The sequence below is a fragment of the Gobius niger genome (genome assembly GCF_951799975.1).
Source record: "Gobius niger genome assembly, chromosome: 3".
NCBI lineage: Eukaryota > Metazoa > Chordata > Actinopteri > Gobiiformes > Gobiidae > Gobius > Gobius niger.
Genome location: NC_136854.1, coordinates 12,983,418 through 13,003,450, shown reverse-complemented (window position 1 = coordinate 13,003,450; position 20,033 = coordinate 12,983,418). Strand labels below are relative to the sequence as shown.

The following is a 20,033-nucleotide window of genomic DNA, read 5'->3' as shown; positions in this document are numbered from 1 at the left end:
ACATATCTCCAATATCTCCACTTAAGACGCTCCAACAGATTCTTTTTCAGAATTGGACCTAACAATATTTTGCTGTCTGATTCCTGATGTATTGAGCTTTGAACCGCAAAAATCAAGGTGAAGTGTGATTTTTTCTTTCTTCCCATTTATAAATCGCTTATTCAAAGACTTAAAGGGACAGGCTTCCATACTGATATATGTTCTTACCTGAGCTTCGACGACTTGATGCGTACCTGTCTGGTGTTCGTGCCTGTGGAAGAGCGTGGTGGCTTCCAACTTCACCCCCGTTTGGAGCTATAGGAGTACATTGGTGCTTACAACATCTTTGGTCGTTTTGCATAACTGGGCGCACGCACAAAGACCAGACAGATCAACAAGCTCAAGCAAGAACATATCTCAGTATGAAAGAATAGGATAGGTTCAGCAATTGTGCATATCCAAATTTCAAAGCGTACTGACCTTACAGCAGGGGTGTCAAACTCATTTTGGGTCGCCGGCCGAAATTCAGCCCCCACGGCGGGTCGCGGGCCGCATATAATGGAGAATTTTTTTCCCTATAAATGAATAATAATAAGCTGTGATTTGGTCAAAGCCCCAACTTGACTGTAGCTTCATTAATAACTACGGCTTTTACAGTATTGTACTTGACTTGTATTGCACTTTACAAGCCTGTGTCACAAGTCAAAGTACTACATAGTATTCATTCACTCCACACTCGATGGTGGTAAGATGTTATTGAAGCCTCAGCCGCCCTGGGGCAGACTGTCCATTTACCACGTGGCTAAATAATGTGTTGTTCATATCCTGAGCTCTTATTATGTCAGTGCCCTCTGCTGGACACGTGTGGAACTCTATCCTTTTTTTAATTTTATGCCCCCGAGTGGCGAGAATGAGCATTCTGGAGCACTCTGGAATTCATGCTCTACAGGGCAGGGGCCGGATTAAATCATCTCGCGGGCCGGATCAGGCCAATGTGATACCTCATTTGAAAGCGAAGATCTTCTAGTTTCTAAAACTAACTATCACATTTGCCTTTCCTAACCCTAATCATAAACCTAACCCCTGACCCTGATCAGGGGGATGGAATATGTATAACTGAGTAATGTCCAGCAAAAGTTTCAAACTCAAATATCTCTAATTATATCCCCCCACCCTAACCCCAACCCTAACCCTAACCCTATCCCTATAATCTGCAGTATCTTAAAGATTACTTCACTTCTGCATTGGACATGATGGGCAACCATACTGAACCAATGGGCCATGAGCAACTCTATCCTTGGACTATGTAACTCTCTCACTTGTTTTTTCTTTTTGGGACCTTTACCAACAGGTCCTTGCTTAAGCTTTGGGGTTACTGCACTACTTCAGACCTCGCACAGCCTCAGTGTCGCTGTCTTGGCTGTACTTTAATGTGTACTTTAGCGTGTACTTCAGCGCGCCGCTCCAGTCAGATTTGACCTACAGTCTGGGCCTCTACCACTGAAATGTCACTGATTCACACTCTCTTCCGCCCGATTACCCATCAGCCCCTGCTGCCCCCGTTTCGGATCACACCACCGCCGGTACTCGTGAGGCCGCTTTTCTACCATCCTGATATGTGGCAGCTATTTTCAGAATGAACATAAAAACACCGGGGCCCCCTAGTGGATGTGGGGCCCCCCAACGTTTGCCCCAGTCGCCGTATTGCTCGAAACGGCACTGCGCGACACAGGTATGATTCAGAACGGCGTGATCAAAAGAGCAATCACCTCTCATTTTCATCCCGCGCCTTTCCGCAGCAGCTAAAGAAGGCTCTGATCCGTAATTGCAAAGAGAATTACAGCCGCTGCTAATTGCACCCAGGTTAATAAGGCTTTTAATTAAAGATTATTGTAATTAAGCCATTATGCCATTCAGCTCCACTCGTGTTCGCTGAAGCCGGGCGCGAAGAGCTGTCAAAGCCGATACTCACATCTTTATCCGGAGTATGTGGACTTCACAGGCTGCATCCAGCTCAGAACTCAAATAATACACATAGACCTGAGGAGAATGTATGTATATAGTTGAATGTACGTGTGAATAGGGGAACAAAGTAGAGAAAGAGATACCAATTTGAAACTTTTGCTGTAGTTTTCTGATATAAATGTATTGCAAGTTGTCTTGTCTATGTTTTCATATGCAACTAAGACATTTTATGCATAAACATAGCCAAATGGCCTAGATTTTCAGCGACAAATTCTAAATAATGAATAGACCCATGGTTTTATTTTATTTTTATTCAAAGCTCAATAAATCAGGCTGGGAATTAGTTCAGATATAAAAAAACAACAACAAAAAACTCTGGAAAAAACATTGTTTAGTTCAAGACGTTGTTGCAAGAGTGGAATGAAATTTGAGTTTTGATGCTTTTGTGCATTGTGCATGTGTATCGCTGGCTTTTTTGGTTTTGTTTTACCACGGCTGTCTCCCAGAAAGGAAAATACCATATTTGGATCATCTCGCCCCTCCTGGAACCGCCACCTTAACGTGGTGGAGGGGTTTGAGCACCACGGATGATCCTGGGAGCTCTGTTGTCGGGGGCTTCGTGCTCCTGGTAGCGTCTCCCTTGGCAAACAGGTCCTAAGTCACGGGTCAGACAAAGAGCGGTTCAGAAGCCCCTTATGAGAGACCAACAGGCTCGGTTAGAACCGTTTCAGCAAAAAATCAAACAAACTGAGGCACTCCAAAAGTAGAAATATTAAAAAGCCTTTATTTAAACATGGCTAGATTAGGTAAAATTGCCAGCGTGTTTCAGCTCTAGGCCTTCCTCAGGGCAAGCTCGAGATGGCTGCCTCTGTACAGCTATAAGCTTACAGCACTGGTCACATGTCCCAAGTGGGTTGGTCCAAGGTGGGTGTGTTCACAGTCACCTGGTTTGTAGACTACAAAACATTAAAACATGTACAATACACTAATCTTTACTAAACCATAAAGAGAAATGCAAAGAGTTATAAAATCCATACATTTTACAAAAATACAGACAAATCTAATTCTCCATTGAGGCCTGGGTACTCCATAGCTTTGAGGGTATAAATCCAAAAGGATTCCCTTTGAAAGGAGCTTTTTTAATCTGTCCCCTCCTCTGATAGTCTCTCGTATTTGTTCTAAGCCACACATTTGAAGGCTTTTGCAATTCCCATGGTGGCAATTTTACCTAATCTAGCCATGTTTAAATAAAGGCTTAATAAAGGCTAATATTTCTACTTTTGAAGTGCCTCAGTATGTTTGATTTTTTGCTGAAACGGATCCCTGCACTGAAGAGCACCCAAAAGACTAAACTTATACAACTTTTTACATCCAGCCTCCCAATTTTTTCATCGGTTAGAACCGTGAAGCCGTCCTTCCGTGGACCCACCACCTGCGGGATGAGCCATAAGGGGCTGGTGCAATGTGATTTGGGCAGCTCGGACGTTGCCACAAATCCTGTCCTTTGGTTCATCGTCAGAGAGAACCAGCCGCGTTGGTCTGCTCCATCTCTGCGCAAGATATGAGATATGATAGGAAGTACTGAGCCTCCTTTTCCTACCTCCTTGCTCACTGACAGCCCTATTCGGACGCTTCTTATCATGGCGGGCGCTGATGCACATCCGGTTTTGTGCTTAGACCTCTTACTAATCTGCTCGTTTCGGATGTACTCTACATTTTCACCTGCGTATCGCCTTCAGTGCAAATATACTTGGCAAGTGAAATTTACTAACCTTTTTAGTTACTTTTGGCAGCCAGCTTCCACTGGAAAAACAATCCAAATTGTAGTTCGCCGCTTAGCCATAAGGGGCAGTACACACACGGTTTTACACTAAAATGGCAAAGAATGACTCTACTTAACAGACATTACTCTTAAACACGTATGACACCCTGTGATTATCGAAAAAGCTCCCCGCAAAGCTTTTGGTTTACATAACCTGTCCGCTATCGCAGTAATTGAACTGAAGTAGTCCCGCTGGCTCTGTAGCGGCCGCCTGTCCTGCCTCCTCTCCTGCTGAGCGTGCGCGGCGTCTGTCAGCTTGTCGTTGGGAGTGACATGTGATTATCAGCGTTTGTCAGCGTCACCTCGTTCGCCGACAGCTGTCACTCAACACCCGTCTGCCGAGCGATTGGACGGGGACCGAATGAGCCTGGGGGACAGCGCGGTGCCGCCAAAGACCGTTCCAATATTTATCTCTCCTTGTAGTCAATTTGTGGCTTGAAAAAAGGTCATAAAGGTCATAAAGGATGACTTTTTTTTTAGCTTTTATGTGTGTATTACTTTTGGATCCTAGATATCATTGCGAGATAGGAAATGCCCATGAACCGCCTTTGTTCGGAGCCCTTCTGCTCTCACTTCTTTTACCATGGCAAAGTTGATTTGTTAGCATGCCGTTGGCTCATCAATCCTTTTTTTCCCCATGCACACACACTGATTTAGATGATGTCACTTGAAAAATCAATGCAGCGGTGCCCAAATGCAAGTTTATAAACCACAATTACGCATGGCATGCAATAGGACATTTGAGCAAAAATGTTAATACAAGTTTACTGTAAATAGGAGAATTTTATCTTACATCTCAGATATATCACATATTTAAGGGCTTTTTCTCATACATGCTGGAGTACTTTTGGGTCTGATATTTAGTTCAGTGTCAGGACTGTCCATGTCTCGCCAACCAAACAATTTCCCTTAATAAATCAATAATAATAGGCTAATTGCTAATTGCGACAAAACGTCATCTTTTTCTTCATTGAATAACACATTATTCTCGTGTTCTAGAGAGCAGTTTCAATAACTACATTTAATTGATTCCCAGTACTTTTATTTTTTGTCAGTGCTATTGTATGGCGTAATGATGGTAGTGATTTTTCTTTTCATTTAGGTTATTTCAACCTGCAAAGACTCACAGAAACAGAGTGGCGTTAGGAAGGGTTTTTTGGACATGAATTATAATTGGGCCTCAGACCGCGGGCGGGTCCAGACTTCCCCCGGAGTCTGGACACCGGTGGTGGTAAAGGATGAGACCCGGGGCGGCCAGTCAATGACAACACGCGGAGCAGAGGAAAGACCAGGCGTAGGAGGGGTGGAGGAGGGTCGCAGAGGCAGCTGGGAAACGTCTGAGCGATGGACGAGGAAGCTTATGAAGGGAATCCTGGCCGATGAATGGCTGAAGCAGGGAAGCAGGAATGAGCAGCTGCAGTGATTAACTGATGAATGAGATGGGACTGTGATTGGATAATTGGTGAAGAGCTGCCGGTCATGAGGCAATGAATGAATGAATGATTGAATGAATAGACTTCCAGAATTTGTGCTGAAGCTTCATTTGTCCCAAATCTGTTGGTGGTGGGGGACTTGCCGAACGACCGGCTCAGAGGCCAATGACCTCTGATAAATCTGGCCTTGTAAAAAATATAATTGAATAACCCTGGTGTAGGCTCTCAGTCCTCCAGTAACCATGCACATACTACCATGCACCGGTATGCTAATGGCTCCAAACGCCACAGCATCAGTCACCTGACAACGATCAGCTTTTCACCGAATGACAACAGCCATCAAGCCTTTTTCTCGTCCGACACATGTTCCAGACATCCAGTCCTGCTGCGTGTTCAAAAAAGAAAAATGAAACCGAAACTAAGATACAAGGTCTGGTTGGAATAGGAACCACAGTCCTTTGCATCCTACTTCGCGTTTATCTAGAAACGGCCTTGCCAATAGGAACAACCCCAACTTTTCTCCCTTTCGCGCTATCAAAGCCTCCGCACCTGTGCCCCCTCTGCTCGGGCCCGCTGCCTTTGTGCCTCGGAGCCAAGGCGCCTCCTCCTTCTCCTCCGCCAACGCTAACCACAATCTGATCAGGCAGCAGCTGCGGCTTCAAAAGACTCTCGTCGCACTTTTTCCTGCGGTTATCGCAAGGTCCTACCGGTCACTTGTGATGCCCCGATCAAACGGAGCACTCTGTTAGGCGCTTGTTGATTGGAACGCCGTCTGCCAAAACTCTTACCTGCTTTCATTTGTGAACATTAATCAAAGAGAAGAAGAAAAAAAAAAAAAACACAACTCAGCCTGCGGCGCGCCAGATGGCTCGTCTGGACAGATGTCTCGCAATCACGCAGCATCAATCACTTCCCACAAACGCTCGGACGTGGGGAAACATTTGCGATGGGTTTTTAAATGTGTGCAATTTTGGAGCGAGTCCTTGGGCCGGCCGGAGCTCGAGTGAGTGGAGTCGCTTGTTAAAAGGTTTGGCAGTTTCTTTTCCAGCGAGTGGAGTTGCATACTGTTGTGTGGTGTCCTCGTGCAAGACACCGCAACATTCAGAGTCTATTGGCGCAGCTGTGGCCACTAGTGATAGGCAATTCCACCTGGTTGAGAACCAATATGATACAGATTACTTTTTAACGTTTATTTTATATGTTTGTATCAATAATGCGCTAACTATAGTATCGATTTGCTCATTATTCGTATGTCCACACTCGTCCCAAACTCCTCTTTTACCGCACTATTTAGTTGACGATATATTTGACACTCATTCTGTCGGCGATTCCCACACAGAGCTCACTAGTTTCTCATCGCCGTAGGTCACTTTTGGGTTGTCACGTAACCTACGTCCTGAAGAAACTAGTCGCCAACAAAATGATATACACTACATCTACGATAAATTCACTAAACTACGGTAATAATGGATTTCTGCGATGAACACTGACCAAAGTCAAGTTACAGTTGAATATTTACGGATAAATGTCAGTCAGACCAGTTTGGTTTAACATGGATTTGACATGGATGAAGGAAACGGCTTGGGATATTGTCTTTTTGCCTGAGAAGAGAAGCTATTGATCATTCAACAGCTCAAGCTAAAGGTCACCAGCCACTTTTCAAAGCATGTTTTTCTGACTTATTCATGAAAAACGCGCAACACGTGATTAAGAAAGCTGTTTTCACACATTCATTGTGTTAATTTCAAAGACCTGTCGCTGTCGGCTGTTCTCTGATGACTCCCGCAATGCATTGTGGTCTATATTGACCCGTTAATGATCATCGCTGCTCACTACTTTTCTGAAAGCATTGTTGGAAATTGTGAGGGAACTACTTTTTTTCTTTCTGGACATTTGGACAGCACTACGTGACCACTTATAAGTACGTCCGGACAGAGCAAGCGTGAAAACTGCAATTGAATTCATTTTCCATTGTGTTTTTTTTTTTTAAATATGCAATAGAAAAAGCACAATGCATATGGCAAGGTGTCTGAGTGATTAGTGATTACTTGCCAAAAGGTTCTTGGTTTGATTCCCAGACTGTGTTGGCTTTTCTGTGTCAGTTATATTAATTTCTAACCAACTTTGATCTTTATATACGCACATTTGTAAGCATTTCCCGGGAAAAGAATGCTGTGTTAAAACTTTCTTCGAATGCGGACAGTGTTAGTAACCTCCCATGTGGTGTTGTCTGTTTACAGAAGTGGCCCCATACCTGCGCGGCTCCCCCCGTGGCCAGCAGGTGGTGTTGGAGGGGAACAGGCTGGTGCTGAGCTGTCTGGCCGGAGGGAGCTGGCCCCTGCAGTACCGCTGGAGCCTCAACGGCAGCAACATCACAGACTGGTCCCCTAACTACAGGTCAGACTGGGGGTGGGGGAAGAGGGGGTTACCCTGGGGCTGCACCACAGGCTTTTACCGCATCTATGCCGAAGAGAGATTAGGGCTTTCATGTTGTGTTCAGTGGACTTTTGACAGTTTAACCAAGGTAATATGTCTGTCAGTAGTGTCTTGTTTTGTCCTTGCATGCTCAAGTTTGTGTTCTGTTCATTTTTGACAGGTCAGTATTTTTTTTAATCCTATCCTGTGGTGACTTATGTGGGGTAAATATAGAGGTGGGCAGCATATTGCGATTTTCTATTAAATTTCTATAATTGCTCAACATGTGGTAGTATGTGTGGTATTATTTCAATACCTTTCAATTGAACGTATAACATTTGTAGTAAATAGAATTCAAATGGAAAAACTCTATTCAATATTCAATATTTTGCTTTTTAAGCCTTCAAATTCAACAGTGTAAAATTTGTTGGTGAAACATATATTTGACAATTCATCTTGTATAAGTTTTATGTCAAACCTCTGGCTGATTGTAAGAAACAGTTATGGCCCCCAAATTCAAATTCTCAAAGGGTCAAAGCCTGAACCTGACCCCTTCCTCATCTGCCAATAGTAGTTTGTTGTTGAAGAAGCATCCACCTGTTAGCATTATGCTGCTCCTCCTGTCTCAACACACAGTTAGTAAGAGCTAAACAAACACTATTCCCACATTTTTCATGGCAATCTCCGACAAATTCACTTTGGAGCGGAGATAGGCCGAGCCAGCAGATTGTTGCAGATTGGGTTGTGTCCAGGAGGAGGTTGGTATTGGAAAGATCTCCGGGTTTAGTGAAGCTCCCAAAGGCAACACTGTTAGCAGCTGCTAGAGAGCCAGTTAGGTATATAGACAAAACTAAGTGCCCAGTAATGAGAAGTACATGTTATATAAAGCATCTTGGCAGCGTGAACTCCACTGGAATTGGAAGAGTCTGTTGTTTTAGAGAGCATATGTGGACATGCTATATTGCTTTTGAAAACTCAACATCCAGAATTCAATCAATGTAACTAATCTAATATTCGTCTCGCTTTCTGCCTTATTGGGCATCTTAAATAATACATCGAAGGGTGTGGAGTGACATAAAGCAAATAAGCTGGATTGCTGAAACATTGGTGAATGAAACTAAATGAAACTCTCACAATATGATTTCATTAAAGAACATTATAACATTAAGCAAAACTAATGTATAGAGCATTATAAAAGCATTCAAGATGTTTAATTCATTATAATTTTATGATAATGCACCACCTTGTCCCTTTCACTATATGCATTACCTTGATGGATTTAAATGGGCTTTACCGTCAAGGTTGCCCCTCGTCACAGCATTTGTTCGCCGAAGTTTAACGATTCCTAATAATCATCATTATCTTAAAAGTTGATTAAAACTTTATTATGCGGTGAGTTTGACCGTCCCTTTACACCTTTTGGAAAGACACTCCCATGGAAGTATTGCCTTGAAGCCGCACTTGGCCAGTTTTTATCCCTAGTTAAAATGGATAGTTAGGCACACAAAGATGAGCCGCCCGATTTCCATCCAATTCCGGGACGGACAGATGGGATCTTTTATGCGAGTCAATGTGTTTCTGTTGTGTGTACACTGGCAGCATGTACCAACAGCCGGGGAGTTAAACCCTCAACCCTTCTGGACTTCATAATGAGCCCCGCAGTGTAGTCCAGTCTGGCCTCCCTTTTGAGTTCGGACCGTGCCAAAAGTTCCATTAGAGACGCGCAGTTCGTTAAAATGTTGCTAACACATTGTTCTTGGCTCGCAGAAGCCCTCGCATGGCGGGCTTCTCGTCCTTTCCGGCTGTTACCGTGGTGCCTGGACAAGCGCAAGGTTATGAAGTTTGATAGGAGGGGGCGCATATGGGCACACAGTGAAAGTAATGTTGGCTTTTTTTAATCCATAATCAGGACATGCCAAGGATGAAAGCACCCGTGTTATGTGACTCTTGCTTCATCGGGCATGTAACCTTGTTGTATTGTGTGTGGTTATTTCCTCATCAAACAACTAGATAAGAGAGAACAATGTTTATTTAGGTTGCTTTAACATCATTTTAATCTAATACATGTGAAAGTAGTGAGGAAAAGAATTGTTCAAGTAAGGTAAGATGGATATTTCTTTTTTATTTGTCAGCATGAACCATTTAAGAATTGACGACCTTTGGAGAACAATACGGATGTAGTATACTCTACACTATCTCTTAGCCAGGTTATTTTTTTACCTGGTTAAATAAAGGTTAAATAAAAACATAAGTTACAATTTCTTCTATAAGCTTCTCAAGTTCATACCATGTGTTCTCAAAACAAATCCATGTCATAGAAAAAATGAATTACACATTTCAATATTCCAATCGCAAAGGCGCTATGCTTTTTCAAGAAATCTGTCCAAAGGGCTTTCTTTTTACTCATAAAGAAAAAAGATTATTGGCTCTCAATATTAGATACAAAATCTTAATTTGCTTCCTTTGTTTCAAGTGTTAAAAACAACTTGTTCCATGGACAGATTTGTTCAAAGAATGCTGCTTTGTTCCCCAATAGATGTGAAATGTTTTAGTCCAGACTGAGTTTCTTTGTGACGCTCAGTCTCACAAAGACCTGGGATGTCGTGAATGTGTTGGAAAAAAAACAGGAATTAGTTTGGGCCACATCTAACAATTAATACTTAACAAGCTCTGTTTTTTGGAGGGTTAGAAAACAGGTAAACTCAAGGACAGCGCCTTTAATTAACTGCTTCACACGGTTGTTTTATGTAATGATTTGCCATTGTGGTGTGCCCTGATTAAAAATACTGTAGCCAGAAAAGTTGCTAAAAGCTCTACCACACAGAGATTGGCAGCACTGTGTTTTTTCCACATTATGTCGTTTTGTAATGTTTAAGGTTGAAGTAACTGACAAAACCGAACGACTACAATAGAAAAAGCAATTATGGCCATCTTTTGGACTGTTATTAAGTTATGCAAATTGCTACAAATCGCCTTTAAAATGAGAACATCCTGAACAGTTTTTTTCTTGCTTTCGCGCATTCGCCAAATCTACATCCATTTCAGTTTAGTGCTCAAACATTTGCATCACCTCCTGTTTTAGATTCATGTTTTAAGCTCATGTTTGCCTGTGTGTTGACTTGCAGGTTGTCCATGGCTCAGATGCAGCGCTCGGATGCGGGAGTGTACCAGTGCTGGGTGAGGAACAGGATGGGAGCCGTCCTACATCGGAAGACCCAGGTGCACGTGGCCTGTGAGTACCACGCGTTTGCCTCATTCGATCAGTGTGCAATCGCAAAATCATACTTAAAAAATGATTCTTTTCCCGTCAGTTTTGGGGAACTACTCGGGAGAGGACCAGAGGAAGACAGTGACCCAGGGTAGAGCCACGGTGCTCAGCCCCCCTCTGCTGGCATCGTACCCCCAACCTGTGGTCACATGGTACAAGGACGGGCAGAAGATCATCCCCAACAACAGACTGTAAGCATCCCCGCTTTTCTAAACTAAACTAATCGTCTGTGGAGTTACCGAGGGAGGCGTCATAAATGAAATCACAGAGACTGTTCCAGGATGCAGATAGCAGACGCCCACAGACTGCCACATTCAAACCCTCCGTGGGGAACAACAATCAAGTCATTTGAGAAGTGCCGCTTTTACACCACTGCTCCACAACTCTTTTGGCAAATGCTGAATCCTAGAAACAAATTCTGCCAGTTATGTCAAAAAAGAGTGGGATTTCCATCAGATTAATGAGATATTTCCCCCCACACTTGACCATGTCTTTTAGTTTGGTTGTTGCCGATATGTTCGACTGGCCGTGGACAAATGAGGCAGGTTTATAGATTTGATATCTAGCTATGGATTTGTGCAAAAAATAGGAAAATAATTTAGCCCCAAGCTCTGGGTGTTAGCAGAGCGCTGTCTAAGTAAGGATGAAACCAATAGCTGTGAGCCATTAGTAAAGTATGTCATGTAGGGAAGGCGGTTAGAGAGCTGAAATGATCTGATAAAGGACTAGGACTTTAAACACAAAAGCGCACTTCCTGGAGTGACATAAGGTGGTGGAACAGAGCATTTTGACCTCTGGAGAGGTGGGTGGACGGAATATGCTTGCATGAATAAAACAAAGTTAAAATCTCCGAAATGTTCATGCAGCAGAAAACGGTCCCTTTAAAAAGTTTTCTCAGGGTGAACTTTAGAACTCGCCGGTTTCCTGTGTGAACACCCTCGCAGACGGTGGCTCAGGTGGAATCAAGTGCACTTGGTGCAAGGTCTGTGTTGTTGTAGTTTGAAAAAGATTGTTAAACATTTTTCAAACTCAGGAGGTGACTTTCAAATCCTCACCAGAGTGCAAACCAAAGGAGAGGAGACTGTATAGAGAAATGCAAAATTAGAGTAATGTATAATTATATCTGTGGCAGCAGCTGGCTTCTTGTTCCCTTCATTTGCAAATAAAGATGGAATACTGCTTAATATATTTTGTTGTCATTGTAGAGTACATTTCTTTTAACCACTTTATTCTTTAATTATGATCTTTTGAAAAAGCTGTGCACAGACCCTAAACATGCGTATCATCAATCCATGTGAATAATTGAGATGCAGTCTGCAGAGCCTGCACTGGTTTAGCCGGAGCCCCAGTCGACACTGCCCTGTCTGCCAGAGCCATCGGTAATGATCTCTAACCAGCAGCACAGACACAGAGGTTGAGGGGGTGAGGAGAAAGCGAAGGCTCATTGAGTGAGGAGAAGCTCCTGGTTGATAAGATCGAGCCATGTAAGTCACCAAAGACATGATCAATTCTTGCCACAAAGCTGCTGTTGAAAAGTCTTATCATAAGTCAGGTTTTTTAGCGTGAGAAATGTCAGGTGTGTCACATGACCAGTGTATAATAATTGAAAACCCTCATCAATGTTACATTACTGTCGATTGATGGTTATTTAAAGAAAAAACAGAAGTTTAGATGACACATTTCTTTTTTACAACTTTCTTTATTGCACTAATGAGCTGTCCAGCCCCACTCGTCTTTAGTGAAGATGCGGTGATACGGGTTGTACTGCACTATCTCCACTTACTCATTCATGCTGGAACATTCTTTGAACACAGTCCTGGTTTCTCCTAGAAAAGCCTCATTATCACCTTTCCACTTAGATCTCCTCCTCTTTCCTCCTGTCGTCTCGATCCTTTCAATTTGAGCTCTCACTTTGAAACGATTCCCTGCATGTCTTTGTTCTCCTGGCTAGCTCGCCAACTTTCATGCGCCGTATAATCACCATTGTGCCAGTCTCACGAAGCAATCGTACTCGTGTTGCTGATTAGCCCCACAATGGACATAAGGAAGGAGTATGTCTCCACAGAATTGCTTTGTACCTGCTTTAAATGATATGCAGCGATTGAAGCGCCTAAGGGCAACTGCCGTAAATAGTCAATCAGGACCCATGATGAGAAGAGGAGAGCTAACCAAATATTTGACACCATGAGGTCCATCATAGTTTAAGCTCACAGAGTCTCATTTTGTTTGATGAGAAGTCGATCATGACTTCATGTTGTAAAGACCCCAGAGTGCTATCGGAACCATGTTCTCTCATCTTTGTTTAAAATATTGTCTGACAACTTTAAAGTTTCACAACGAGTCCATTTCTCTGCAAAACAACACATGCGATGGTGTGCACGTATGGATTTCAGCGGTACATCCAGTCTGACACAGGCTGGGCATGACAGGTTGGTGATAGCCGGGTGGCCTTTACTCAATTTGCACCGCAATTTGATTCTAACCCCACTACAGCCTGTTAATAAGATTGAAAATTGCCTTTCCCTAATTTACTCATTATTTTGAATGATATTTACAACACAATTTCACTTCGAGTTATGTTCTGGCCAATTTATCCAAGTTTGTATTGGACAAGTTCAAATCATGTAGCCTATAATCCTACATAGAAATATACATGTTTTATTTCCAAACTATAATGGGTGCTTCAACTTACCCTGTGGCTCGACTTACCCCAGTCTCCCCTACAATAATCAACATTAATTTTAGACACAGGCACCTCATTTTTGTCATCAGCCCATTTTCAAAAAATTCAATGGGCGAGGACTTCTGGACCCTCCTAGGAGTTCAGCTTAACCTTATATAAGTTTGTCTAAGCCTATCATTCAGCCGTGTTCATCGTAGCAAAAATCACACCTCTGTTGCGCACTGGTTACCCGCAGGTGACACAAGCCGTGTGTGCTTGGGGTTTAGAACAGCCTGGAGTGTGCACAAGTGTCCGTTATGTTTGTGTGTGGGCGGTCACGCTCCATGATCCAGGGTCCAGAGGGAGAACAGGGGCCAGATGGCGCTGATGGTTGACTGTCACTGCGGAGACGAGGCTGATGATGTGTTTATGAAGGTTATCGATCCATAATACATCACTGGGTCTGTCACACTACGAGCCAAACATGTTTCAATTTATGTCTGTACGTCAGGTGATTTATGTGCAAAAGCTATTCCTTCAGTGACAGCACATAATCACACATTTCTGCATCACCACACACGGTGCCATCCCCCAGCTCCAAGATTATTGTTCAGCAGAAACCTCACAGGTCGCCCACTAAACCCCCCTCCAACCTCCACCTAAACACTCTTTCAACCTGGAACATTTATGTCTTTTTTTAGGTTGTGTAGCTTTGGTGTGCTGCAATTCTGAAATGTGTTGATCATATAGACTTGAGTAGGAAGAAGAAAGAAAGAAGAACATCATCAGGTGAGACTTAAAAATCAATGGCAAAGGATGTAAATGTTTTCAGTGTCGCCAACTGAATTGGGCTATTTGAGTTGACGCTTTGCCTGACTTCTCTCAGGGTCGTGAGACTTCATCTGGATTCACACCAATCCGACGCACTGTCGCTGTTTTGGGGACCTGCCCCTGTTTCACCTGCTCAGAGCAACATCTACACTGAGGCAAAATGGGATCACATATGGCAGAATAATAAATTAAAAACACAGTAGAAAAGCTCTCCTTCAAATATCCAGCTGATTTGCTGGTTAGCTGGTAGCACTAGCCCAGGGGTCGGCAACCTGCGGCTCTTCGGCCACCTTGTAGTGGCTCATTGTCCCACTGGAGCAGCAACGAGTATATCTACAAGGAGAACCGGTTCTGATTGAGTAATCCATCTGAAAATGCACTGCTTGCACTTTATCCCAAACGTCTTTGCTGTTTTAGATGCCGCGCTAGACTTGTGAAGAGCCCGTCTGAATCTGTCCTCTTTATATACGCTTATACGTGCAGCTGCTACTTTATTAAGAACCAAAACAAAGTGCATGTGTGCTGAAACATGTGCTTTTGCGCGCTCTGTATCATTCAGAAACTACCGCACCGAAGGGCTGACAAGAATATCCTTCGCCCCTCGGAAGGGAGAGAAAGGTAAGAAAATCATTAACAACCTGTTAATGTGCAGCTCCTCTGCGTGCCATGGGTAACACTGGCTGTTACAAGATGAATTAGTCAAACAAACGTTTTAGAAAAGGAGTGTCTGGCCCATTTAATAATTTAATAACCATTTTACATTAGCCTTTATAAAAATGCTTTGTATGATAGGAGGTTTATGTCAAAATAAGTCAATTTACTATCTCTCCTGTTACATATATTATAATTTATAGCCTATTTTTTTTTTATGAATTGATAAGAGAAACGATAAAGAACCATATCAATAAGAGGAATTATCAATGATATTAATAATAATTTGTAAGAATAATTCTACAAATACGTATTATATAAAACAAACAAAACATAATTAATCATTTCAATCAATATTTTTTCAATGAATGTTTTTTTGTTTTTAACATTTCAACAATAGCATTAATCAGTTTGTTCGGTCGGTTGAGCGTTAAAACTATTGCGGCTCTTTGAGACTTTTGTTTGGTTTGAAATGGTCCGAAATGGCTCTTCGGATGTTGTGGGTTGCAGACCCTGCACTAGGCCAATCCCAGCACTGCTAGTGCAGTGACAGGGATACGGCGATTTGACACAATCAGCATCAGCCAAAACTGGTTTCACCGATCTCCACAATAGCCTTCCACGACCGACAGTGCTGTTCACACCAAACAGACGCCTCCCAACGTCGGCCAAAACCTGGCTGACCACCCCGACTGGAAATTTTGCGTTGGCGTGTAAGGGCCTTTATGTGACCCAACGATCCTAAGACAATACCCAGGATCGTTGGATCACAATAATGAGACTTACTTGACCTAACGATCATGGGTATTGTCTCAGGACCATGAGACTTTCCTGACCCAACGATCATGGGTATTGTCTCAGGACCATGAGACCTTCATGACCCAACGATCACGGATATTGTCTCAGGACCATGAGACTTTCATGACCCAACGATCATGAGTATTGTCTCAGGACCATGAGACTTTCATGACCCAATGATCACGGGTATTGTCTCAGGACCATGAGACTTTCATGACCCAATGATCACGGGTATTGTCTCAGGACATGAGACTTTCATGACCCAATGATCACGGGTATGTCTCAAGACATGAGACTTTCATGACCCAACGATCATGAGTATTGTCTCAGGACCATGAGACTTTCATGACCCAATGATCACGGGTATTGTCTCAGGACATGAGACTTTCATCACCCAACGATCATGAGTATTGTCTCAGGACCATGAGACTTTCGTGACCCAACAATCATGAGTATTGTCTCAGGACCATGAGACTTTCGTGACCCAACAATCATGAGTATTGTCTCAGGACCATGAGACTTTCGTGACCCAACGATCCGGAGACAATATCAAGGATCGTTGGGTCTAGAAAGTCTCATGGTCCTGAGACAATACGTCTAATTTACATTCCCAAAGTTTTATTGTCTCTGTAAATATGAGATCTGAGAAGACCACTGTAACTGCGGTGAGTTGCAGTAAATGTAAAGAAGAATGAGTTACGGCGATGGCAGTCCCGACCTTTTCCCGTCACGAGGAGTTTAAATGTGATGTGATGAAGTCTTTGAGACAAGAGGCGAAACACTACTCTACAACTGAGGGCTTATACAAACACTATGGCCCACTAGCTAAAACTGCTGTCTGCAACACATATGTTAGAAGTGACACTCAGACAAACAATGTGCTGCAATGCTTCTCCCTCATGTTTCACGCTGAACGGCCTGTCAAAAACACAAAACAAAACAGAAAAAAGCACTTTATCATTTATTCCCATCATGTAATCACACATTTCTGCATGACCACACACACACACATACGCACACTGCTATGCTCCAGCCAAGAGACCGCAGTCCAGTAGAGACCTCGCAAGCTGTCACTTCCTGTGCACTCCGATCATCCGCCGCCGCCCACCACCCCTCCCGGAGCTCCTCACGCTCCCGTGCCATTCCTCACTTTTGTTTCCCCCTCAGAACGCATTGCAGAAAATCCGTCTTCCTTCCTGCCCATCAGCCGCACATTCTGCGCATGAAGGATTGTGAATAATTTTCAAAAAGTCCATCACAAAAACGCATTCCACCCCCACCCCCCCGCCCCTCAAGGTTGTTTGTGCCATTTTTGCAAAAGAACGGTTAGATTGATTGGAGGTGAGAGATGAAAACGGCGTGCCTCGCATAGCTACCGGAGAACTTTCACAACGGCGTTTCGAGTTAGTGAAATTGTTTTTACATTTGCAAGAGAATAGGAGTACAAGCCGGTGAGTGACACATCCTAACACAATGCAAAGTATGTGCGAAAGTCGTTTAAGGCGAAATGTTTGATAACACAAAAATGTAACTTTAGAGATGTCGATTTGAAACTTTTGCTGTAGGTTAGTGACATAAACATGTGGGGGGAAAGTTCTATTGAGAGTGGTCTTTCATTTAGTATGTTCTTATGGAAAAAAGTATCAAGTGCATATCTCAAAATAAGGATGGTTCTGGGTTAATGTGTTTTTGTGAGTACAAAACATTTACTTTCTATTCCCACTGTGGGTAGGAAGGAAGAACTTTATTTTGGCAAAAGCTTCATGTGTATATATGAAAATAGAACGAAAGGAAGTAATAAATATGATTAATTTGAACTCCAGAGAGATTTTCTATCATGGCTGCCCTCTTACATCAACATGAATCAGACTTTTACACCCAGTTACTCACAGTCCTCAAGTAATTTAAATTAAAATGTTTGCTTCTTCACGTTCACATAAACTATTTGGGTCACTAGTTTTGAGCAAAACAATTTTATGGAAATCTCATGTTTTCTTATACCTAGTTTTGGATTTTAAAATGATAAGGGAAATGCAGCCCACTGTGGCTCGTCCCACTCCAACCAAGCTCCAGTATCCCTTACAGGATGTGCAAGGAATCTGAAATACAGGCTTGTCAACCGTTTACAAACTACAGTTGCAAAAATTAATGATATTTTATAGCAATTTGATAGGCGCAGTAAGAAATTAAATGCACAATTACAAATAAATGGATCAGTTATTGAAATTGTGAAAAAAATCTAATTTCTTAGTAATAATTGATGATGAAATTCGATGGAAAGGTCATATAGTACATATTGGGAACAAAATATCAAGAAACATTTCTATAATGCAGAAGTCAAAGCACTTTTTAGATCATAAGTCACTTTGGGGAAATAATTACGAATGTTTCATTAACTCGTCTTCACAAAAGAGCCATGAGAATTATGAATAAATCCGGTTATCTTGATCATACCAACATACTGTTCTTGGAATCAAAAGTCATTAAATTTGCTGACCTTGTAGATTATCAAACAGCCCAAATAATGTTCAGAGTACAGCAGAATACCGTACCAAACAATATACAAAAACAATTTCTCACACAACGTTCAAATCAACTATGAAAAGTTTTTGTGTTTCCATTTTTGGTGTCAAATTATGGAATGATTTAAGCTCAGATCTACAACAATGCTCAAGTATGAATCAGTTCCAGAAGAAATATAAAGAAAACATTTTTTTTTTTAAATCTGAGACAACAGAACTTACAGATTCTAAGTGATGCGTCTCATGTATGTGCCTAATTTTTCAGAAAATAGTTTACCTTGTTATTATTGCTATTTAGTCATTTTCTTTTGAGTTTTGAGAAACTATGTAGGAACAGGAAATTGATGTTATCAACTGTTTTGGAATAGGGGGAGGGGTTAAATAAGTTAAACTTCTCAAGGGAACTGACAAGTTTGCTTTTTGTCTTTTTGATTTGTAACAGCCTTTATGTTTAAAATTTTGTAATGTGTTGTTGTGTTGCTCACATGTTCAAAATAAAGAATAAAGAAAGAAAGCAATCTCATAGGCCATGTATGAACATTCCTACGCAGGGTTTCCCCTATATTTCTTTTGGTTTGGCCAGATACGCCGCCGCGCAGCCAGAGAAGATGTGTTTATAGAAATGTTTTTTGCAATACTCTACGTCAAATATTTTCTTCATTGTAGTTGTATTGTATTCATTGTTGTATGTTCAGTAATACAATACTGTATTTCAGAAAGTCTGAGGAATGCTCTTAAATTGCCCCATATTTAATAGTGATTTCCACAGTTTATGGTCTAAAACAGTGGTACCCAGACCAATTTTTGGTCGTGTTAACAAGACACACATTGTCAGCGAGTCATTTTTACTGCAAGTTTTATCATTCTGCACAATTAAAGCTGCAAAAAGTAACAAAACATGAGACAAAAGATGGCATTATGGTTCTAAGCCTGAATAAATGGTACAGTTACACCGCTCTTAACCTCTTGCATAAAATAAAATATAATTTAAATATAATCTAGTGGAGCCATGAGTAAAAAAGTGTGTCCACTGCTCATTATAAGTTACCATTAGGGAACCATGACTCACAAAAGCAGCAGCAGGATGGGGATGAACAGCGCCAGAGAGCTTTGGTGGAGAGATGGTGTAATTGCATCGGCAAAGTTATTAGGAAGACTGAAAATCAAGCGTTTGATGCAAGCTCCAATTCGGCTTTACCCAAATCTAAAAGCTCCTTGACTGGAGCTTACTACCTTTAGGCCAGAGTAACGCCTCATTTTTCGTTGCAGCTGTGTTATTTTTTTACACATTTTTTCTTTCTTTTTTTTGCTTTTTTGTCTTGGTATCGCCCCATTTTTGTCATGTTTCTGTCACTCTTTTGTGCTCTTTTCATCCTCGTTTTCATTTCTATTGACACTTTTTTCAAGCTTTTAGATTTGGGTAGTCAAACTGGAGAAAATGTGCTGGAGTCGGGTGGGGGTTAAGAGGTTAAATGAGTGTTGGAGAGCATTGACCACTGATCTATGTCCCTTCATGCTGTACACACATCTACCCACGCCTACCTCTGTCTGCTGTTTCTCCATGTTTTCTGGCGGAGCGAGTTGAAACGCCACAAATTGGATCGGGCAGGAAAATATTTTGGCTACTTTACCCACCTCTGAAAACTTGAAACAGCCTAAGATTATTCATACTGTTCAGTGCGAATGA

General features: G+C 42.1%; 1 protein-coding gene across 1 annotated transcript in view; it reads left to right on the top strand.

The window, feature by feature from the left end:
* sdk1b (sidekick cell adhesion molecule 1b) overlaps positions 1-20,033 on the top strand; it is a 332,960-nt gene that overhangs the window by 170,443 nt on the left and 142,484 nt on the right. Inside the window, exons 3-5 of the mRNA XM_079552609.1 lie at positions 7,440-7,596; positions 10,740-10,846; positions 10,926-11,073. Coding sequence (XP_079408735.1) covers positions 7,440-7,596; positions 10,740-10,846; positions 10,926-11,073 — 412 coding nt within the window. The remainder of the gene's footprint in view (positions 1-7,439; positions 7,597-10,739; positions 10,847-10,925; positions 11,074-20,033) is intronic.